At 38.5% G+C, this 18,792-nt stretch overlaps 1 protein-coding gene across 1 annotated transcript in view; it reads right to left on the bottom strand.

Moving 5' to 3' along the window:
• Nucleotides 1-9,008, bottom strand: part of Fam227b (family with sequence similarity 227 member B) — a 37,625-nt gene extending 28,617 nt beyond the window's left edge. The window contains exons 1-4 of the mRNA XM_057780171.1: nucleotides 8,960-9,008; nucleotides 7,044-7,097; nucleotides 3,766-3,997; nucleotides 848-915 (exon numbers count right to left, since the gene is read on the bottom strand). Coding sequence (XP_057636154.1) covers nucleotides 848-915; nucleotides 3,766-3,997; nucleotides 7,044-7,097; nucleotides 8,960-9,007 — 402 coding nt within the window. The 5' untranslated portion in view covers nucleotide 9,008. The remainder of the gene's footprint in view (nucleotides 1-847; nucleotides 916-3,765; nucleotides 3,998-7,043; nucleotides 7,098-8,959) is intronic.
• Nucleotides 9,009-18,792: the final 9,784 nt, after the last annotated feature.

Here is an 18,792-nt window from a genome sequence, read left to right as displayed (position 1 = left end):
TTTTTACATTAAAATACTGATAAATAACCCCCAAAATATTTATATTTGGCAATAATTAATAAAGCTTTGGTTCACATAATCACTTATTAAAGAACCAAATGAAGAGATATACACATATATGCATGCTGTAGATTATGCTCATTGTTAATAAAAACTGATTGGCCAATAGCAGGGCAAGAAGAGATTGGGTAAGACAGCAGGACACAGAAAGAATGATGAGAGACAAAAGGGTAGAGTCAGGAGAGTCACCAGAGAAGTCAGTCAGTCACTGAGAAAGCAGGACATATAAAAAAATCAGGTAATAAGCCACGGGCCATGTTGCAAAGTATAGATAGAAATATGGGTTAATTTCAATATAAGAGTTAGCTCATAATAAGTCTGAGTCATTGCCTGGGCATTTATAATTAACAGAAGTCTCTGTGTTTATTCGAGGGTAGCTGCAGGACAGGAAAACTTCCATATACGTAGATATATATGCATGCATATATATCACACAATACATATTATTATATATTACATAAATCATATGTATTATATAATATATATCTATTAAAATAAATCTCAACTAACTTATGACGTGATGATTTCAGGGCTATAACATTGAGCGTCAAAAAATAAGTTCCTAAATCTTCAAGCAGAAATGTTGCTTAACAAAGACTGAAAGGACAGTTTGTTTGTTTGTTTGTTTGTTTGTTTGTTTGTTTGTTTTGAGACAGGGTTTCTCTGTGGCTTTGGAGCCTGTCCTGGAACAATTTTAAAGCGTTATCAGTTCTTATCTGTAGAGCAACAGCATTTACATTTCCTATGAAAATACATTTTTGAGAGATGGTAAACACTAATATCATACCATTATCTTCCTCTGCCTACAGTGTTCTTTTAAGAAGGCCTTGTATTTTTCCAGATTTATATGTGAACCTTTAAGAAAAAGGAGTTGGCAACAGTGAAAAAAATCAAAAACAGGAAAATTCTAGATATCTAATTATATATAAAACTAGTCAATGAAACTAATTAAAATTTTTTGACAAGCACACACCCTTAGTAAATAGTGAAACTGTTGTTGTCTTCTAATTCCTTTTGTTTCCCCAAAACATCAAGCCCACCTACCATGGCTGTGGTACTGTAGTAGCTAACATTTTACCTCAGCTGATGTCTAACAAAGAAGTCACGCTTTTTTAAAAATCATTCAGCTACATAGATTTGCCAGTTTCAAGATTACCTTAAATTCAACAAAATGCAGTACCATGGTGAATGGCCCAGTAAAAGATATGTGCAAAGTGATTTATACAATGTAAGATCTTACATTACCTCTGATATTCTTACACTGAAAACGATCTGTATATATGTATGTATGTGTATGTATATTTGCATACATATATACACACAAAAATGTGTGTGTATATATATATATGTATACTTTTAAAGGAGGAAGTTATGAAAGGAGATTTTTCATATTTTCTCTGCTTACTCATAAATATTTTCTTTACAAAATAATATATGTATTTATATAATATATAACATATATAGTTTATACATGCATATGTAAGAGATATATAAATATATATTAATTAGGTACATATATACTACACATATACCTTCTATAAAATTAATGAATTTTTATAATGTAAAAATTCAACATGAAAAATTTAAATTATGAATTTAAATATGAACTTAAACACATTTTTGGATTTGAAAAATCTAAAGTCAAAGGATATTAAATATCTAAACTATATAACTAATCAAATTTATATAATAAACAGAGCAGGCTTTATTAACATAGCCAGTATCAACATATTCAAGCATTCTGTATAACAGGTTGACTGATTAAGTTATGAACAAGACAGTGGAGAAGCCAGGATGGGACTGGGAATTTTGGCTTTAGCAGGTCCCTGAGTCAGCACAGGAGGGAGGCTTTGCCGCTGCCTGGACAACTTGTTGGTAATTATATATGCCCTGGCCTTTGAGATCACTTGTCTTCCTCCTGTCATCTACCCGAAATCTGGTCACCTCAGCCTTCCTCCTAATCGTCTCATGAATGAATGCCAACACTGAAAGAGAACAAAAGTAATCTGAACAAAGAGCCTCAAGTAACAACCTATAGCAGGTGCACAGGTACCAAAGGATGGACAAAAGTAACACGAAAAACACATTCTGATGCGTCCCCCAAATTAATCCTATAATAACAAACTGCAATGAGAATGGTCTGGAAGATATTATGGACAAAGAATTCAAAAGAATGATTTAACTATATTCAAACAACTCAAAGAGGATACCAATATACTCAAAGAAAACAAAGCAAAAATAAAGAGGTGAATGAAATGCAGAAGTCATTCTGAGACAAAAATCTAGAATTTAATAAGGAGAGGGAATTGTCAAAGAAAACTCAAGCTGAAATGATGTTGGAAGTGAAAAACTTAAACGTCAGTGGAAAGCCTCACCCGCAGAAACTAAACAGAAAAGCACTGGAGTCAATGACATGGCAAATAAAATGGACCTAACAAACATCTGCAGGACATTTCAACCAAACATAACAGAACGCTCATTCTCCTCAGCAGCCCATAAACTTTCTCCAAAAATGATCACAAAATAGGACATAAAGCAAGTCGAAACAAATATAGGAAAGTTAAATAACATCCTGCATTTATCTGGCCATAGTGGACCAAAGCCAGATATCAACAGCAATAGAGCCCAGAGAAAGTACACAAACTCAAGGAAGCTACACTACTACTGAACAGTAATTAGACAAGGAAGATTATCAGTAAGGGGAAAAAAATCCTGGATGTGAATGAAACCAAAACCACAATGTGCCACAATCAATGGGACACAATGAAGGAATCCTAGGGAAAGTTGATGCTAATGCAGGACAACTCAGAGCATTCCATTCAAACCAGGAACGAGGCTCAGTGCTTTCACTCTCTGTTCAACATAGTGCTTGAAGTGCTGCCTACATCATGACAGCCAGAGACAAAAGTGAAAGGAATAGGAATAGAAAAGGAAGAAATAAGAAAATCCTTATTTACAGATTATGTGATTCTACACACAAGAGACCATAAAGAGTCTGTCAAAAAGCTTGTAGACCAGATAAATCTTTCAACAAAGTGGCAGGATACAAAAAAGAAGGTACTGAAAATGATATAAAGGACTCAGTCTCATTCATCTCACACACACACTCATACACACATATACACACCTCCACACACATGCACACACATATACACACACATATACACACACACACGGCGGGGGTGAGGGAGTAATATACCTGGAAATAAACCTAACCAAGGAAATGAAGGATCTCTACAATGAAACCTTTATGACGTTGTAGAAAGAAACTGAATGGGATACCTGTACATGGAAAGACCTCCTATGCTCATGGATCAGAATATTCAATATTGTGAAAATAATCATCTGCCAAAGCAATAGCAATGTATAGATTGAATGCAATCACAAGGAAAACATCAAGAGCTCTCCTCGCAGATAAAGAAAAAAATCTCAACATTAGAGAACAAAATCTTTGCCTCATACAGGTAGTTAATAATTGTCTTAGGCTTGTTCCAGGAATTCCTTCAAACCACATACTCAGGTCTTCCTGAAAATATTTATTAGTTTCTACTGGATGATGAGATTTTTAAACACTTAGTTTTAAGATATTTAAACTTTGGACTTTCACTCATTATGAGAACACACATAGAGGCAGCATACACAGACACACACACACACACACATACGCCACAGACTATTATTTATTTACATAAAAATAAATCTTACTTTTCTTGGAAATCATTGCACTGCATTGGAATAAAGTGGAGGAGTGCTGCTGCAGAAGCCATGAGCACTCTCTTAGTCTGAACTCCACGGTGCTGACGGCCTCAAAGGTCCGGGGCACACTGCTCCACAGGGAGGAGTAGATGGAGTTAAATGAGGTGTCCTCTTCCAGCTTCCTCAGCGCATCTTCCCAGATATCATTGTCTCTGAAGTGAATATCCCTGGGCCAGTAGTCCTGCATAGACACACAGTCTACATCATTTTAAATACATTTACATCAGAGTTTAATGAGCTAAAATGGAAATTTTACTCTAAGGCATGATTTTTGTTAAATGTTTTAAGATTAAACTTCAAGACAATTAAAAAAATCTCACAAAAGTTGCAAAAAATTTTCTAGAAACATGTTTTAGGGGATCATTTGAGCATAGATTGCTGCTTTGATGGCCCATTATCCCTCAATACTTCAGTATCTCTGAAAATTGAAAGCATCTTCCTTATAATAGCATAAGAATCAAAAAATTAGTATTAATGCATTTCCCTATCTAAATTAAGCCCTGCTGAAACTTCATCAGTTGATCGAATGATGCTTTTTATGGATAAAGAATAAATTTAGAATCATAAGGATTTAGAATTCAATTCTTTTAGCATAGTCCATCTCAGTGTAAAATAACCCTCAATATTTGTCAGGAAAGAAAGAGAAAGAATTAAGGGGCACAAGAGCTGTGTGGTTTTCCTTCTATTTTTTCCAGCCTTACTGATAGGTAATACGCAAAATTAATCACATTTATGATAAAAACCATGTTTTAATATCTGTATAAACTATGAGATGACTAGTTAAGTATAAAGCTAAGAACGCGCTCATTGCTTCACATAGGTTTTGCCTGTTTTTGTATGGTGGGAAATTTAATAACTATTGTCTTGGCAATTCTAAAATATATTAACTAGAGTCACCATATGTCTACTAGATCTCTAGTATATATTCATATTATAGAATAGAAACTTTTATATCCTTCAATACATTCCCACTCTTATTCCTACAAGTTCCTGGCTACCATTAGGCTATTCTCTGCTTTAGATTCCTTGTGTGAGTTGAAAACGTATCAATGGTCTTTCTGGGTCTGGTTTATTTCATTTAGCATTTTTTAAGGTTTATACACATGATTGTATGTTTTGCTGATATCCAAAAATGTCATAAGTAATCACACTATTAGTACCTAAAAATAACCCTACAATCCATGCACATAAACATATACAGTTCAACTGAAATTTCCTCATCTGAGCTGACAAGGCTCCCTCCAAGAGCTAAAGATGATCTACCAAAACCCCCACATGAGGAATGAGGTGCCAACTTTTGAGTTGTTATCCAGAGTTGTCCAAGATATTTCCAAAACATTCTATTGCTGTTGCCCTTGGTTGTCCTTCAAAGATGGAAGAGAAGTCCCTATTACTGAAGTGTTGGAGCCCATGTCGCTCCAACACAGATAATTATTTTCCCTAACTGGGACTGGTACGGAGTCGCGAGGAATAATCAGACCATCAACCCAGCTATAAACCCTGCAATCTACAACAGTGACCTGCCTAAAAGAAATACTGGTACAGTAGGGGCACAAATGTGGGCGTAACCACCACTGTCTTTGTATTTAAGGCCCACTCCATGCGCCACCCACGCCTGACATTGTTGCTTGGTTGGTTATAGGCCTCAGACTGGGTAGATCATGGGCCTAGCAGAAAACCAAATACTACTGTTCTGTTAAAGAAATATAGGAATAAAATGACTCCTAGTTAGTCTGCTCTACCCATAGATCAGTGCCTCACTCAGCCATCATCGGAGAAGCTTCTTGCAGTAGGTGGAAACTACCACAGAAACCCACAATTGGACACCACAATTTTGGAACATTAACATCCTAAATGAGATGTCTTCATCAAGCTCCTCCCTTCAAGGCTCAGGGAACTATGTAGAAGAGAAGGCACAAAGATTACACCAATCAGAGGGGATGGGTGAGACCAAAGAAATGGTGAGCTCACAGAGACTGTGGCAGCAAGTATAGGGCCTGCACAAGTTCAAGGCAAACTGGATCTAAGTGCTGAGGGAAGTGGACACAGGACACAGCCCTCAAACAAGAAGGTGTCTGTAATTGACACCTCTTGTAAAGGAAAATTAGTTTTCTCCTATGGAATCTCTTTGGCATCTTAACTACACTTAAATGTAGGCTCATGCTTAGCCGTAGATAGATAACACAAAATGACTCAAAGACACTTTTGTACTTTTTGACTCAAATTGCTTTATTGGGAACTTTTTGTCTTACTGCTGTTTTACTTGCATATTATAGTTTCTGATTTTGTTTTTATGAGGTGTGTGTGTGTGTGTGTGCTCTTTGTGGTTTGTTTCTTTTTGTTTTTGTTTGCTTGCTTGTTCACTTTCTAAAGGGAAAGAGAAGGAAATGATGTGGAGTTGAGTGGATGGGGAGATGGGAAAGAACTGGTAGGAGCTGGGCAAAGTGGGAACCTTGATCAGAATATTTTGTATAAAAATTTGTTTACAAAAAAGAAATAAGTTTTTAGAAACTTGTTTTATTTATTTTATTTTTAAATGAAATTCTTTCTCAAAATACTGGGACAAAAGCACTCATTTAAACACATATACCCACATAAAATTTCATTGCAATAATTTCATAGCAAATTCTGCTCATATTTTACATAAGTAGAAATAATTATACTTGAATTTATTAAATTTCAACACATCTCATTAAAAAATGTCACCTATCTTTCAAACTGACATCTTTATTCCAGCCTTTATCTGACATACCTCAAAATATGACAACCCCTAGTTTCACATTTGCAAACAAGTGAGCTCAGCTGATCCCCAGAGAAAACTCAGGAATCCTAGGAACTCCAAAAAGACTTGGTAATTATACATAACCATATGAAAACTTATTTTGAATATTTCATTTTGATCCAATAATCAAGGAATATTGGTGTAAGTTTTCTACAAACTATCTGTGAGTATTAGTTGTGATGAGTGGCTAAGGTAAGGGTAATTGTCAGATTTTCTTAAAGGTAAAAATACTTAAGACAAAAATCTTAGGAAAGTACACAGAATTGCATGCATAGGGCTAACAGTTTTTAAAATGTGAAAACATTATTGTTAAAAGCAACTGGAAATTATGTATGGTCTGCTGAAAGGAAATAAATATGTGAAAACATTTTTATTATTTAGTTTCCATATCTAACGTTTTAAAAGGTGTATTGGAAGAGAAATGAGAATCGGATGCTCTACTCACCCAGTTTTGAGACTTTAAGAATTCTTCATAGGTCTTTGGGGGATCTAGACATTTCTAATGAAGCAAAATCAGTCAATAGCATTAATTCTAATTGTACTTAACACATATAACCCCATAAGCAAATATAGTGCTTAAGTTAGAAGTTTAAGAGCTGTAAGATACTATAAAACATTCATTTGTGTACTTTGCAAAGTCTAGGTTCTTTGAAAGGGGACAGAGATAAATGTTTAAATGTTGACTCTACAAGAAATCCCAATGTGAATCTTGCTGAATGCTCTCATTTCAAATTCCAACAAGAGTTCCAAGATATTTTGAGTTATTGTGGACTGTATCCATAATAAACTCAGAGCCAGAAATATAATAAATATTCCTCTGTGGACAAGGAAGTCACAGGAAATTGTGAATATACTATGGAGGCTTCAGGCTAACAATTCATAATTCCATTTTTATTATGTATTAGTTTCTCTGTACATTGAAAATGTACTCAACAATAGACTAATTTTATCAAGATGAAACCCGAGTCCTTGTCTTAGATACTTCGTACACATTTCTCCTTTTGCTTAGATAATTCTCTGTCTAAAACTTTCTCTTTCCAAGCCCTTCTGGATCTATTCAGCTCTCTATTAAAATATCAAATTAAAAGTCACTTTTAGTTGGAAGCTTGAAAATGCAAGAGCAATCTAACTACCCAGAAATACCTGTTTTAAAACAAAATATTTCACAAAGACAAAAACAGAAAGTCACTTTTTATTCCCCAAGGAAGTTTCACCCTCCGAACCTTACAAAGTTTCTTCAGGGTAACATTAAGCAGATTCCTGTCTCTAGAGAAACAGAGACTATGTACATTAAAGTTGAATTACACAGATTATATACAGTGACTGTCGCAAGCCTGTAAGTACTTGCTGTATGCATCATGTGATGAATAGGTAAGTAAATAGATACATGGGAGAACTATCTAAGTGTCTGAAAAATGCTAACATGTCTAGAGAATGAAAATACAGTAAGGAGAAGCCAGACAGAGAGAAAGAAGAATGCATAAATCTAATTCCTTAATAACTATGATGACAAGCTGAAAAGAATGGAATTACATTTGAGCTGTTACCACCACACTACTGCACACTCACCAACAAACGGCCCAGTTTATAAGACCACAGGGCTGTGTTTTGTAAAACTAATTACACATTTGGAGTTAAATAGTATATTTCATGCTCTTAATATTATTTAAATAGATAAATATCATTAAAATTACAATTTATAGTAAAATAAATAATAAAGGCAAACATTATAGAGAATAACAAGAATAAATAAAGTCAGGTGAGTCTTAACAAAAACATGGAGCTCTGGGGCTAAGAAGATTGAAGAAGAGATGTGAGGGACAGAGTAAACAAAAGGCTTAGAAAAAATAAATTTAAATGTTTTATTTTTCTTTTAATGGTTTTCAAATTATTCCAATTATAAAATGAAAATAATATCACATTTTACTTGAATTATAATAGAAAAAAATAATTGAAGGAGTTAAGTTTGCATAGAAACCTGGGCCAACTTCTATATAAAAATCACAGTCTGGAAGAAAATGGAAAGGAGGTAAGGAACGAGAAGGTAAATGAGCATCTATTTCATAAAAGCAGAGTGATGTTCTATAGAAATAATAAGGAAAAAACCAGGCCATATCCAAAGCATTCTTTTCTAGGTGTTAATAAACACCAGCAGACACTGATAACCATGATGGATCAAGGTTATAACGCTTTATTCCCAACTTCCCAAAGCCAAAGCACTAAGCTACATGCAGGGCTCCTCTCAGCACCAAGCTCAGGTCAACAGCAGGACAAGCCCATGAAGCCAGCCCTGCTGATGACCTGAAATCTAGACAGAATGTACTCTCTATAAACAAGCACAAATCCACAACAGTTCCTTACCTGAGGGGCAGGCTTCTGCTGCCACTGCACCTTAACTTGGCCTGCCATCTTAAATGTGGAGATGCAGAGATCAGCTGGGCCTTAGGTGTCAGTATGAGTTCAGGGAACAAACTGCAAAGATACCCAAGCACAAAAGCAGATGACTTAAATAACGCCCCTCTGTGTCACTTTTGAGCATCACTTGTGAATGTTGTTAACAAAGTCACAGTGGAGGAAGAATATACACAAGGAAAGCTGCACAGATTGATATATTCTTACAGCTTTAAATTTCAGAGTCTGAGCAGAGTTGAAAAAAATTAACCATCACTTGTAGTGTAAATTCTAATTGGTCTTATTAATAAAAATTCAGAGTTAGATATTAGGGGGTGAAAGCTGAAAGATCCGAGAAGCAGAGCATCCAGCCACTAGTTCTTACCACTATGAAATCCTCAGACTGTCTACAAATCCTCAAACTGAATGCCATCTCTACAAAACCTCAGACTGAATCCTCAGCGTCTGTCTCCTCCCACCTTATATTCCTTTCTCTGTCCAGCCATATCACTCCTGTCTCCACCTTCATAATGCTTGGATTAAAGCAGTGAGCCACCACCACTTAACTCTATTTCTCTTTTACACTGATTCAATCTCGTGTAGCCCAGGGTGGCCTTGAACTCACAGAGATCTATCTGCCTCTGTCTCCCAAATACTGGGATTAAAGATGGATGCCTGCACTGCCTGGCATCTATGGCTGACTAGTGTGGCTAGCTCTGCACTCTGATCTCCAGGCAAGCTTTATTTGTTAAAGTACAAGCAAAATATCCCCACAGTCACTCCCAATTTCTCCTGGTTCAAATATCAAGAAAACAAGAAGTAATTAGAAGAGGTTGGAAGGTTAGTTACTACCAAATAAGCTTGATCCAATTAAAGTTACAGCTAACCCTAAGCTCAACTCAACTCCAAGAAGATTCTAGACCAGCCAGCCTTTTACTCTAAGAGGGTTCCACATTAGCCTTTTACTCTAAAAGCCAAATAAAGAAAAATGCCTGTGCATTCCAAAACTAAAGACAATTAAATCTCGGCTGCTTTCCACAATGAATGTTATATAATGTTCAACAGTAAAACAATACAGAACAACCCAAGGCAGAAAAATGAGACTTCATAATCCAAGGGAAATGGTGCCAGCATAAATCAAGTACTTAGGAAGACACCTACTGTAATAAGCAGACAAGGACTTAAAAACTACTATCAAGACATTAAAGATTTTATAATCTAGATTGAATAATAGTGCATGAAGAAGACAATGGGACCGCCCTGCAATCCCAGCTACTCAGCAAGCTGACACACGAGGATTCCAAGTCTGAGGGCTTCTTAGGTCATTTAGCAATATCCTGACTCAAAACAGAAAGAGGGCAGTCTCTGCTCAGGACTATGGATTTAACCTCTATTTCTTAGATTAGGCTCTTTCATACATACATATGGATTAAATAAGAGAGATTTGAACTCTTTTGAATAATTTGGGCCTACTCTTGGGTAAATGACACAGAGTTAGTCTTTCTTTTATGCAGGATGGCCACACTAATTCCTACCATCCTGAATAAGATTTTCCTCATACAGATTTCATGTAACTGTCGTAAACAAAATAAGCAGCCCCAGGCTTCTGAACTTCACAGACAGCCGTGCAATCTACCCATGCTGTCTCATCTGATGGAAGTCCATGGTTCTCATGTAATTCTGCGTAATAGAATCAAAGTTTGTTTGGGGAACCTGAGTCACTTCCTGCGTGTGTTACTCCTTATTAACACGAACATTCTTTTTGTGTTTGTTTATTTACCTTTATTAGATTCCTAACCCAGTCCCTCTCCCCACTTCCCTTCTCCTCGTCTGCCCCAATCCACTCCTCCTTCTGTTTCTCTTCAGAAAACAGCAGACCTCCCACGGATATCAGCCAGTCATGGTGTATCAAGTTGCAGTGAGACAAGGCACCTCCTCTCCTATTAAAGGTGGATGAGGCAACACAGTAGGAGAGAAGGGTTCCAAAAGCAGGCAATAGAGACAGTCAGACAGACACAGTCCCTATCCCACTGATAGGAGTATTCCCTGGGTTCCATAGGGTTCCCTGAGCTCTGCCTAATGTTTGGCTGTGGGGCTCTGCATCTTTCCATTAGTTGCTGGGAGAAGCCTCTCTGATGACAATTAGGTGGGGCAATAGAATACAGCAGAATATCATTAGGAATCCTTTCATTGACTTTTTTTTTTTTTTAAACCAGTCATGTTTGGTTCTCTCCTACATCTCTGAGCTAACCCGATGCTGGGTTCTGGCACTCCAGGCATTGCCAGGGTTGAGTTTCCTCTCATGGTCAGATCTCAAGCTGGGCCAGTCACTAGTTGGCCATTCCCACAATTTCTGTGCCACCTTTATTCCATCACATCTTGTAGGCAGGACAAATTGCAGGTTCAAGGTTTTGTGGCTGGGTTAGTGTCCCCGTCCCTACACTGGAAGTCTGGCTTGGTTACAGGGGATTCAGTCCAGGCTCTGTATTTATTATTATTGCTCTGTAGCACAGCTTGAAATCGGGGATGGTGATTTCCAGGAGTTCTTTTACTGTACAGCTTTGTTGTTGTTGCTGCTGTTTTTAAGATATCCTGGGCTTTTTGTTTTTCCATTAAAGTTGAGTACTGTTCTTTTAAGGTCCATAAAGAATTGTGTTCAAATTATGATGAGAATTGCATCGAATCTGTAGATAGCTTTTTGGCAAGATGGCCATTTTTATTGTTAATCCTATTGATCCATGAACATGGGAGATCTTTCTATCTTCTGATATCATCTCTGATTTTTTCTTCAAAGACTTTAAGTTCTTGTCATACAGGTCTTTCACTTGCTTGGGTAGAGTTACCCCAAGATATTTCATATTATTTGTGGCTATTGTGAAGGGTATTGTTTCCTTGATTTCCTTCTTAGCCCATTTATCATTTGTGTAGAGAAGAGCTACTGCTCTGTTTTTGTTTTTGTCTAATTTTGTATACAGTCACTTTACTAAAGTTGTTTATCAGCTGTTGGAGTTCTTTGGTAGAATTTTTTGGGTCCTTATATATGCTATATATCATCTGCAAATAATGATACTTTGGCTTTTTCCTTTCCAATTTTCCTTTGATCTCCTTTAGTTATTTGTATTTTGCTAAAACTTCAAGTACTATATTGAATAGATATGGAGAGAATGGAAAGCCCTATCTTGTTCCTGATTTTAGTGGAATTCTTTTAAGTTTTCTTCCATTAAATTTGACGTTGTCTTTATTATGTTTAGGTATGCTCCCTGTATCCCTGAACTTGTATCCAAGTCCTGTATCCAAGACTTTTATCAAGGGCTGTTGGATTTTGTCAAAGGCTTTTTCAGAATCTAATGGGATAATCATGTGTTTTTTTTCCTTTTAGATTATTTATATGGTGAATCACATTGACATATTTTTCATATGTTAATCATCCCTGCATCTTTAGGATAAAGCCTACATCATGGTGGATGATATTCTTGATGTATTTTTTATTCGATTTGCAAGTATTTTATTGAGTATTTTTGCATCTATGTTCATGAGGGAAATTGGTCTGAAATTCTCTTTTTGTTGAGTCTTTGTGTGGTTTGGGTATCAGAACGACTGGCCTTATACAATGAAGTTGGCAGTTTCCCTTCTGTTTCTGTTTTGTGTAATAATTTGAGGGGTACTGGCATTAGTTCTTCTTTATCTGGTAGAATTCTCTGCTAAAACCATCTGGCCCTGGGCTGTGTTTTTTGTGTTTTTTTTTTTTTTTTTGGTTGGGAGACTTTTAATAATTGTCCCTATTTCCTTAGGGGGTTATATATCTATTTAAATGGTTTATCTTATTTTGATTTAACTTTGGTAAGTGATATCTATTGAGAAAAAATTGTTCACTTCTTTTAGATTTTTGAATGGAGTACAGGTTTTTTGAAATATTACCTAAGGGTTCTTTGGATTTCCTTGGTGTATGTTGAACTGCTCCCTCTCTAGAACATTCCTGTTAATGTCTTTTGGCAGCGTACCATCTGTAACTAGCAGTGGATGGAGAGGTCAGCTGAGGTGAGTACTGCCAAAGAGACTTCGAAAACGATTGTATACTGATTTTCATTTTCAATAAGAGTGTATTAAAGCTTCACTAAGTATATCCTTACTAAGAATCTAACGTTTAAAAACATTTCTATAGATTCAGTAATGCCCCTTTGAGACAGGGATTTACTATGTTGTCCAAATTGGCCTCCACCTCATGATCCTCCTGCCTCAGCCTCCCGAGTAGCTGGGATTACAGATATGTGCAAACACATGGGAGAGCCAAGCATCAATTATAAGTCACTTAATCATTTGGCCACATTGGGTAAAATGCACCAGTAAGTGATTTGTCATGCCAACAGTGGCATGTGTGCACACAAAGCTAGACAGTGTAGCACACTACACACTTAGCATGCAGTTGAATGTTATTGAATGAGCTGCACCTGTGCGTGGGGGGCAGCACAGTAAGTTTATTTATACCATCATTACTATGACCGGGTGTAACACTTGGGCTATGGTGTGGCACAAAATCACAAGTACATAGCCTTTTCAGATTGGCTTCTTTCAGCTAATAATGTACACTAAGGTTTTCTCATGCCTTGATAGCTCATTTTTAAGTATAATATTTTGATTGCATTTTAGGAATTTTATACAATGTATTTTGATTATATTCACCTCCTCTCCCAACTCCTCCCATATCCACCCTCTCTATCCTCAACCTCCTACAGACCCAACTTTGAGTTTTCATCACAAAACAAACAAACAAACAACAACAAAACCCCTCCACCCAAACTATACTGCATAATTACTCCTGGGAATGAGGCCGACCCTGGAGTATGGTTTTGAGTCACTATACTTCCTATATTGTCAGATAATTGTTCCAATTCCTAGGAGGTACCTAAAGGATTGAAAATAAGAAACCTGTGACCCTGAGCCTAATATTTCTTCTAAAGAGGGACAACTTTTGTCAGCAAGGTTTGTTGTATTAAGCCTTTGATATTCTGTGGTTTTCTGGGATAGCAGCGAGCACTATGTTAGTTTATTTTAAAGGCTGCAAACTCTTTGATAACACTTTGGGATGTAGTAACTATGTCCCCTTTCCTATGATCTGGACAGGCCTAATATCTGACTTTGCAAGCAAAGGAGAGAAGTGACACTTTTCTTGTTCTATCTATCTATCTATCTATCTATCTATCTATCTATCTATCTATCATCTATTTTGTTTTTTTGGTAGGTCAAAAAGACATGTCATTTCAGCCTTCTAGGCAGCATCCCATTTGGAGTGTGTCCTGGTTAGGTTTTGTGAACCTAACATAAACTAGAGTCATTTGGGAAGAGGAAACCTCAACTGAGAAAACACCATCAAATTGTCTGTAGACAAGTCTGTGTCTTCTTGATTAATGATTGATGTGGGTGGACCAATCCCATCGGGGAGGAAGAAGGTGGCACTGCCACCCCTAGGCAGTGTATAAAAAGCAGGCTGAGTAAGCAATGGGGAGCAGTCTAGAGAGCAGGAGTCCTCCATGGCTTCTGTCTTAGTTCCTGCTTTGAGTTCCTGCCTTGGCTTCCCTCAATGGACTATGACCTGGAATGTAAGCCAAATAAACTCTTTCCTCCCTAAGTTGCTTCTGGTCATGGTTTTAGCACAGCAATAGAAACTCCCAGTCAAAGCTCCTAAGTCTGCTATGCTCCTGCTCACTGAGATGTCCATTACCAAAAGGAGTTCTGATAGTATGCTCAGTTTTTCCAGTCGAGTTACAAGAGAAAAATCCATCTTACTGTGCGCTAGACCACATGGTTGTTTTGAACTACTCTACTTTGGAGTAATTTATTACACAGATGACCTAGAACACTGGTAAATAGTAACACTTGCCTTTTCATCCATACAACTGAATTGCTGTGATAAAACAGCACACATTTTCTTTTTTACATTAAAAAGGAATATGCTTGTAAACTATTTATCCCTGGCTTAGAAACTTTGTTATTGCTTTCTCCACCCAGGTTTCCCCTTTCCCCAGCTAAATCAGCGCTATCATGCTTTTCATAGTAGTTTATAATAAAAAAATTTTTTTTACAAACAGAATGAAGGGAACTCTTCAGACTACAGAGGGTGGACAATATGGAGCTTTGTGTGTCTCTGTTCCCTATCTGCTGATACTAATGTCATTGGCACCTCATCCCAAAGAGCAGTCTAAAGGAGGGTAAATAGCTTTATAAGGCTCCTCTCCAGCCTCTTTTAAATTCTATTTTTTAATAGAATTTCCTCTCATGGCAAAGATCCCTACTCCCACTTCGGGTGTGATTCTGAGAATTCATATATTGACCAATGTCTATTGTTCTATTTGTAATGGTCTGTCCTGTCCCTTTAAGAGACAAGCCCCTCCCACTCCCTCCCTCCACCCCTGTCCATTGCCAAGGCAGGCAGATCTTCCTCCCTGCTGGCAACCCAAGCCCTTTCCTTTCTGTCTCTCTCCCAAAAGAGGTAGCTGCTGCTGCTGCTGCTGCTGCTGCGGCTCCTCTCCTCTCTCCCCTTCCCCCACTTCTCTCTTTCTCTCTCTCCTCTTCTCCCTTCTCCCCTTCCTCCTTTTCCCCTCCATAATCCACTAAATAAATATCCAACCTCACTCTGCATGGTGTGCCTATCCATCTCAGTATCTCACCCACCATGTGGCTCCCTGCCTAGGACCCACTGGCCCTCATGGCTTGAAGGCCACTCAGGGGATCCCTGCCAGGTGGCCCGCTGTGGTCTCATGCCCGCTGCCCACTGCAACTACTTGGGGAACAGCACTGTTTTGTTTTATTTTTACCATAACATTGGTGTTTGTGTCTTGGCCAGGCTCTCCATGTTCCCTCCTGCCTGCGAGTGGGCTGGCTGAGGACACATGGAACCCTGGGCTCCAGAACCAGGCTTCTTTATAACAGCTCTGCATTCTGTCTGCCTGAATGCCAACCTCTACACACACCAGCAGCTTCAGTGGTGAGTTTTCCCCTTCCAGCTCGCAATCACTGCTTTCACAGCTACAGCTGAGCCCTTTGCTAACATTCATCTCTGGTTGCTTTCCATAGCTAAAAATGTGAGCGGATGACCCAGGGTCACTGTGCAGTGCATTCAATTTGGGGGCCCAGGGTCCCCTGGATTTTTCTTTCACCTTTCTTTTTTCAATTCCAGCCTTTTTCCTCACCATGGTTTGTGGCATGACAGCTTGGGAACAGGGTGGATCACACCTCCAGGCAGAACTCCCACAGCTCAAAAAAATTTGGCTTCTCCATACATGTGACTGCTGCCATCTTAACTGAGGTCAGGTGTCCTTACCGCCATCTTAACTGAGAGCCAGGTCAGGTGACCAAGTTCTGTCATCTTTACTGAGGTATTCCCTGCCTGGTTCCCCTGTGCTGACTCTGTTACATCTGTGTTTTGCACAGTGGAGTGCCTTTGTAGGGCCTACCAAGAACATCCACTTTGCCCAATTCCCAGTCACTGTATGTGTATGTACATACATATAACTTAAATACACCTATGTTTACCGTTAAATGTTATAATTGTCTGTTCCTTCTATCTCATTACACACTACAAAGCAATAGGTCTCATGTTTTAAATTGGTATGTACTTTTAAGTCTCTTAATCCAACCCTGCTTTACCTGTTGAGAGCCAGTATAATCAAGCTTGGACCCAGCTCTCCAGGCAGATTCTACAATTTATCTATGCCCAGTACGCAGCCCTCAACTGTTCAGAGATCTGGGGAATATGGCATCTAAATATTTAATTATTAAAAAACTTTTCATAACAAAAAGAGACGGGTTGGCTCTTGGCAGCAGCACTCTATTTCCTCCAAAGAAGACAGAAGACAAATGGGCACAGAATAATGTCCTTCCGCAATTCACTTCAACTGCCAAGTGCTGACCACTGGACAAAACTGCCTTTCATCTAAACTGAAGATCTCCAGATGTGGACAGAATCGTTGGAATCGACAGCCTAGCTGCTCAGGTCAAGGTAGGCTTGTCTTCCTATAAATTTCTTAGCCCACAAGGTCTTCTGGAGCCTAGAAGGTCCTGTGCTAAATAGCAAAAGGCAAATACGACCTTCAGCGGCCATGGAGGACCCTGAGGAGTAGCTCTAGGTGCCAACTAAGTGAGTTCTCTGTCGTTTTTTAATCAGTAACTCAAGTAAAATTTTATCATTCTCAAAGATCTCTGATGCAGTTTGACAGCTGAGAGGTTTTATTGTTTAAAAGGACAACCTCACCAAACAAATTTCAGTAAGTTACAAATACAAGTTATTAAGGTGTGTACCTGCAAGTTATAAAGGTGTGAGGACAAATACAAATAATCAAATTTCTCTCTCATGCTGCCTTCCATATCTTAAAAATACTTTTCATTATGCAAAAACATCTGTCACAGTCATTCTGATGTCTAAAACTTATGTTTTAACAAACCCAAAAAATTCTTGTAAGTTCCAGGGAGCTGAATTAAAGGATCCACCTTAAACAAATCTGATACCTCCCTCTCAATTCCCTGGTCCTAATTTTTCCCCCCTAAACTTAACTTTGTCCTCTGTTCTGCCAATACCTTAAACAGGTGTAAGAGACACCAAATATCTCCATACCACAAACACCAGACAGGGACAAAGAGACCAGCTACCCAGTATGTGACCAGCACCCAGCTTTCTCAGGTCCCCCCCCCCAAGACAACACCCACAAATAAGCAGGAAGCAATCTTGAGAATTCACTGCCTCAGTTCCTTTAACCTGTTGTGCTAACCTCCCACCTTTTTATTATAAAAAAGAGATGGGAATATATTGGTCTGTCCTGTCCCTTTAAGAGACAAGCCCAGCCCTACCCACTCCCTCAACCCTGCCAAGGCAGGCAGATCTCCCTTCCTCTTTGCAGCCCAAGCCCTCTCCTTTCCGTCTCTCCCAAAGAGGTTGCTGCTGCAATGGCTCCTCTCCTCTTCCCCTCTCTCCCTCCCTCCCTCCCTTCCTCCTTTTTCTTCCCTCTCCCCTTCCCTTCAATAAATATCCAACCACACACTGCATGGCGTGTCTGCCTCTGTCTCTCATCCATCACATGGCTCCCTGCCTGGGACCTGCTGCCCCTCATGGTCTGTAGGCCACTCGCCTTTGTGGCCCTCTGTGGTTTGGGGACCTGCTGCCCACTGCTGCTACTTGGGGACCTGCAGTGTTTTATTTTTACCATAGCACTATTAAAACTTTTTATATCAATTCTAGTCTGGTAAGTATCAGTACCCTGGCCTTGTTATTCGTGAGTACACAGAGGTTCTATTCTTTTTCTCCCATTTGCTAGTTTCTCATAATTCACCACACACTAAATAAATTGTTTGATATATGATAGTTTTGGTTCTAACTTAACAATAATTTTTTTAGGTTTCATTGAGGTGGGGCATTGAAAGATGATTTAATAAGTTATCCACATATATTAAAAGGTACAGTAGGTGCCAACTCTGCGTGTTTTATGACATCTACCGAGCATTAACTACCTGACACAGCCACATAAAGCTACAAGTCTGAGTTCTCTTGAATATAATATTAGGGTGGGGTAAAGCGGAGTGTTCTGAGGAGTTAGCATTTTCTCACCAACTCAGGGCAACTACCTCGAAAGTGCTTTTCTGGAACTCGTTTCCCGTTCCCCAGCGTGGCCACTGCGAGCAGCACTGGCCTCTGCGAACAGCACAGCCGGAAGCCCACGGTTCCTAAGGGGCAGTTTATGGAGAAAACAAAGGCGGGACTTCCCTTCCGGAAGGAGGTCGACCGGCTTGTCCGCAGGACTCTCCCTCCGAGCATG

Source organism: Chionomys nivalis, chromosome 9 (assembly GCF_950005125.1).
Source record: "Chionomys nivalis chromosome 9, mChiNiv1.1, whole genome shotgun sequence".
In the NCBI taxonomy this organism is placed as follows: Eukaryota; Metazoa; Chordata; class Mammalia; order Rodentia; family Cricetidae; genus Chionomys; species Chionomys nivalis.
This window is presented reverse-complemented; position numbering and strand designations above follow the sequence as displayed.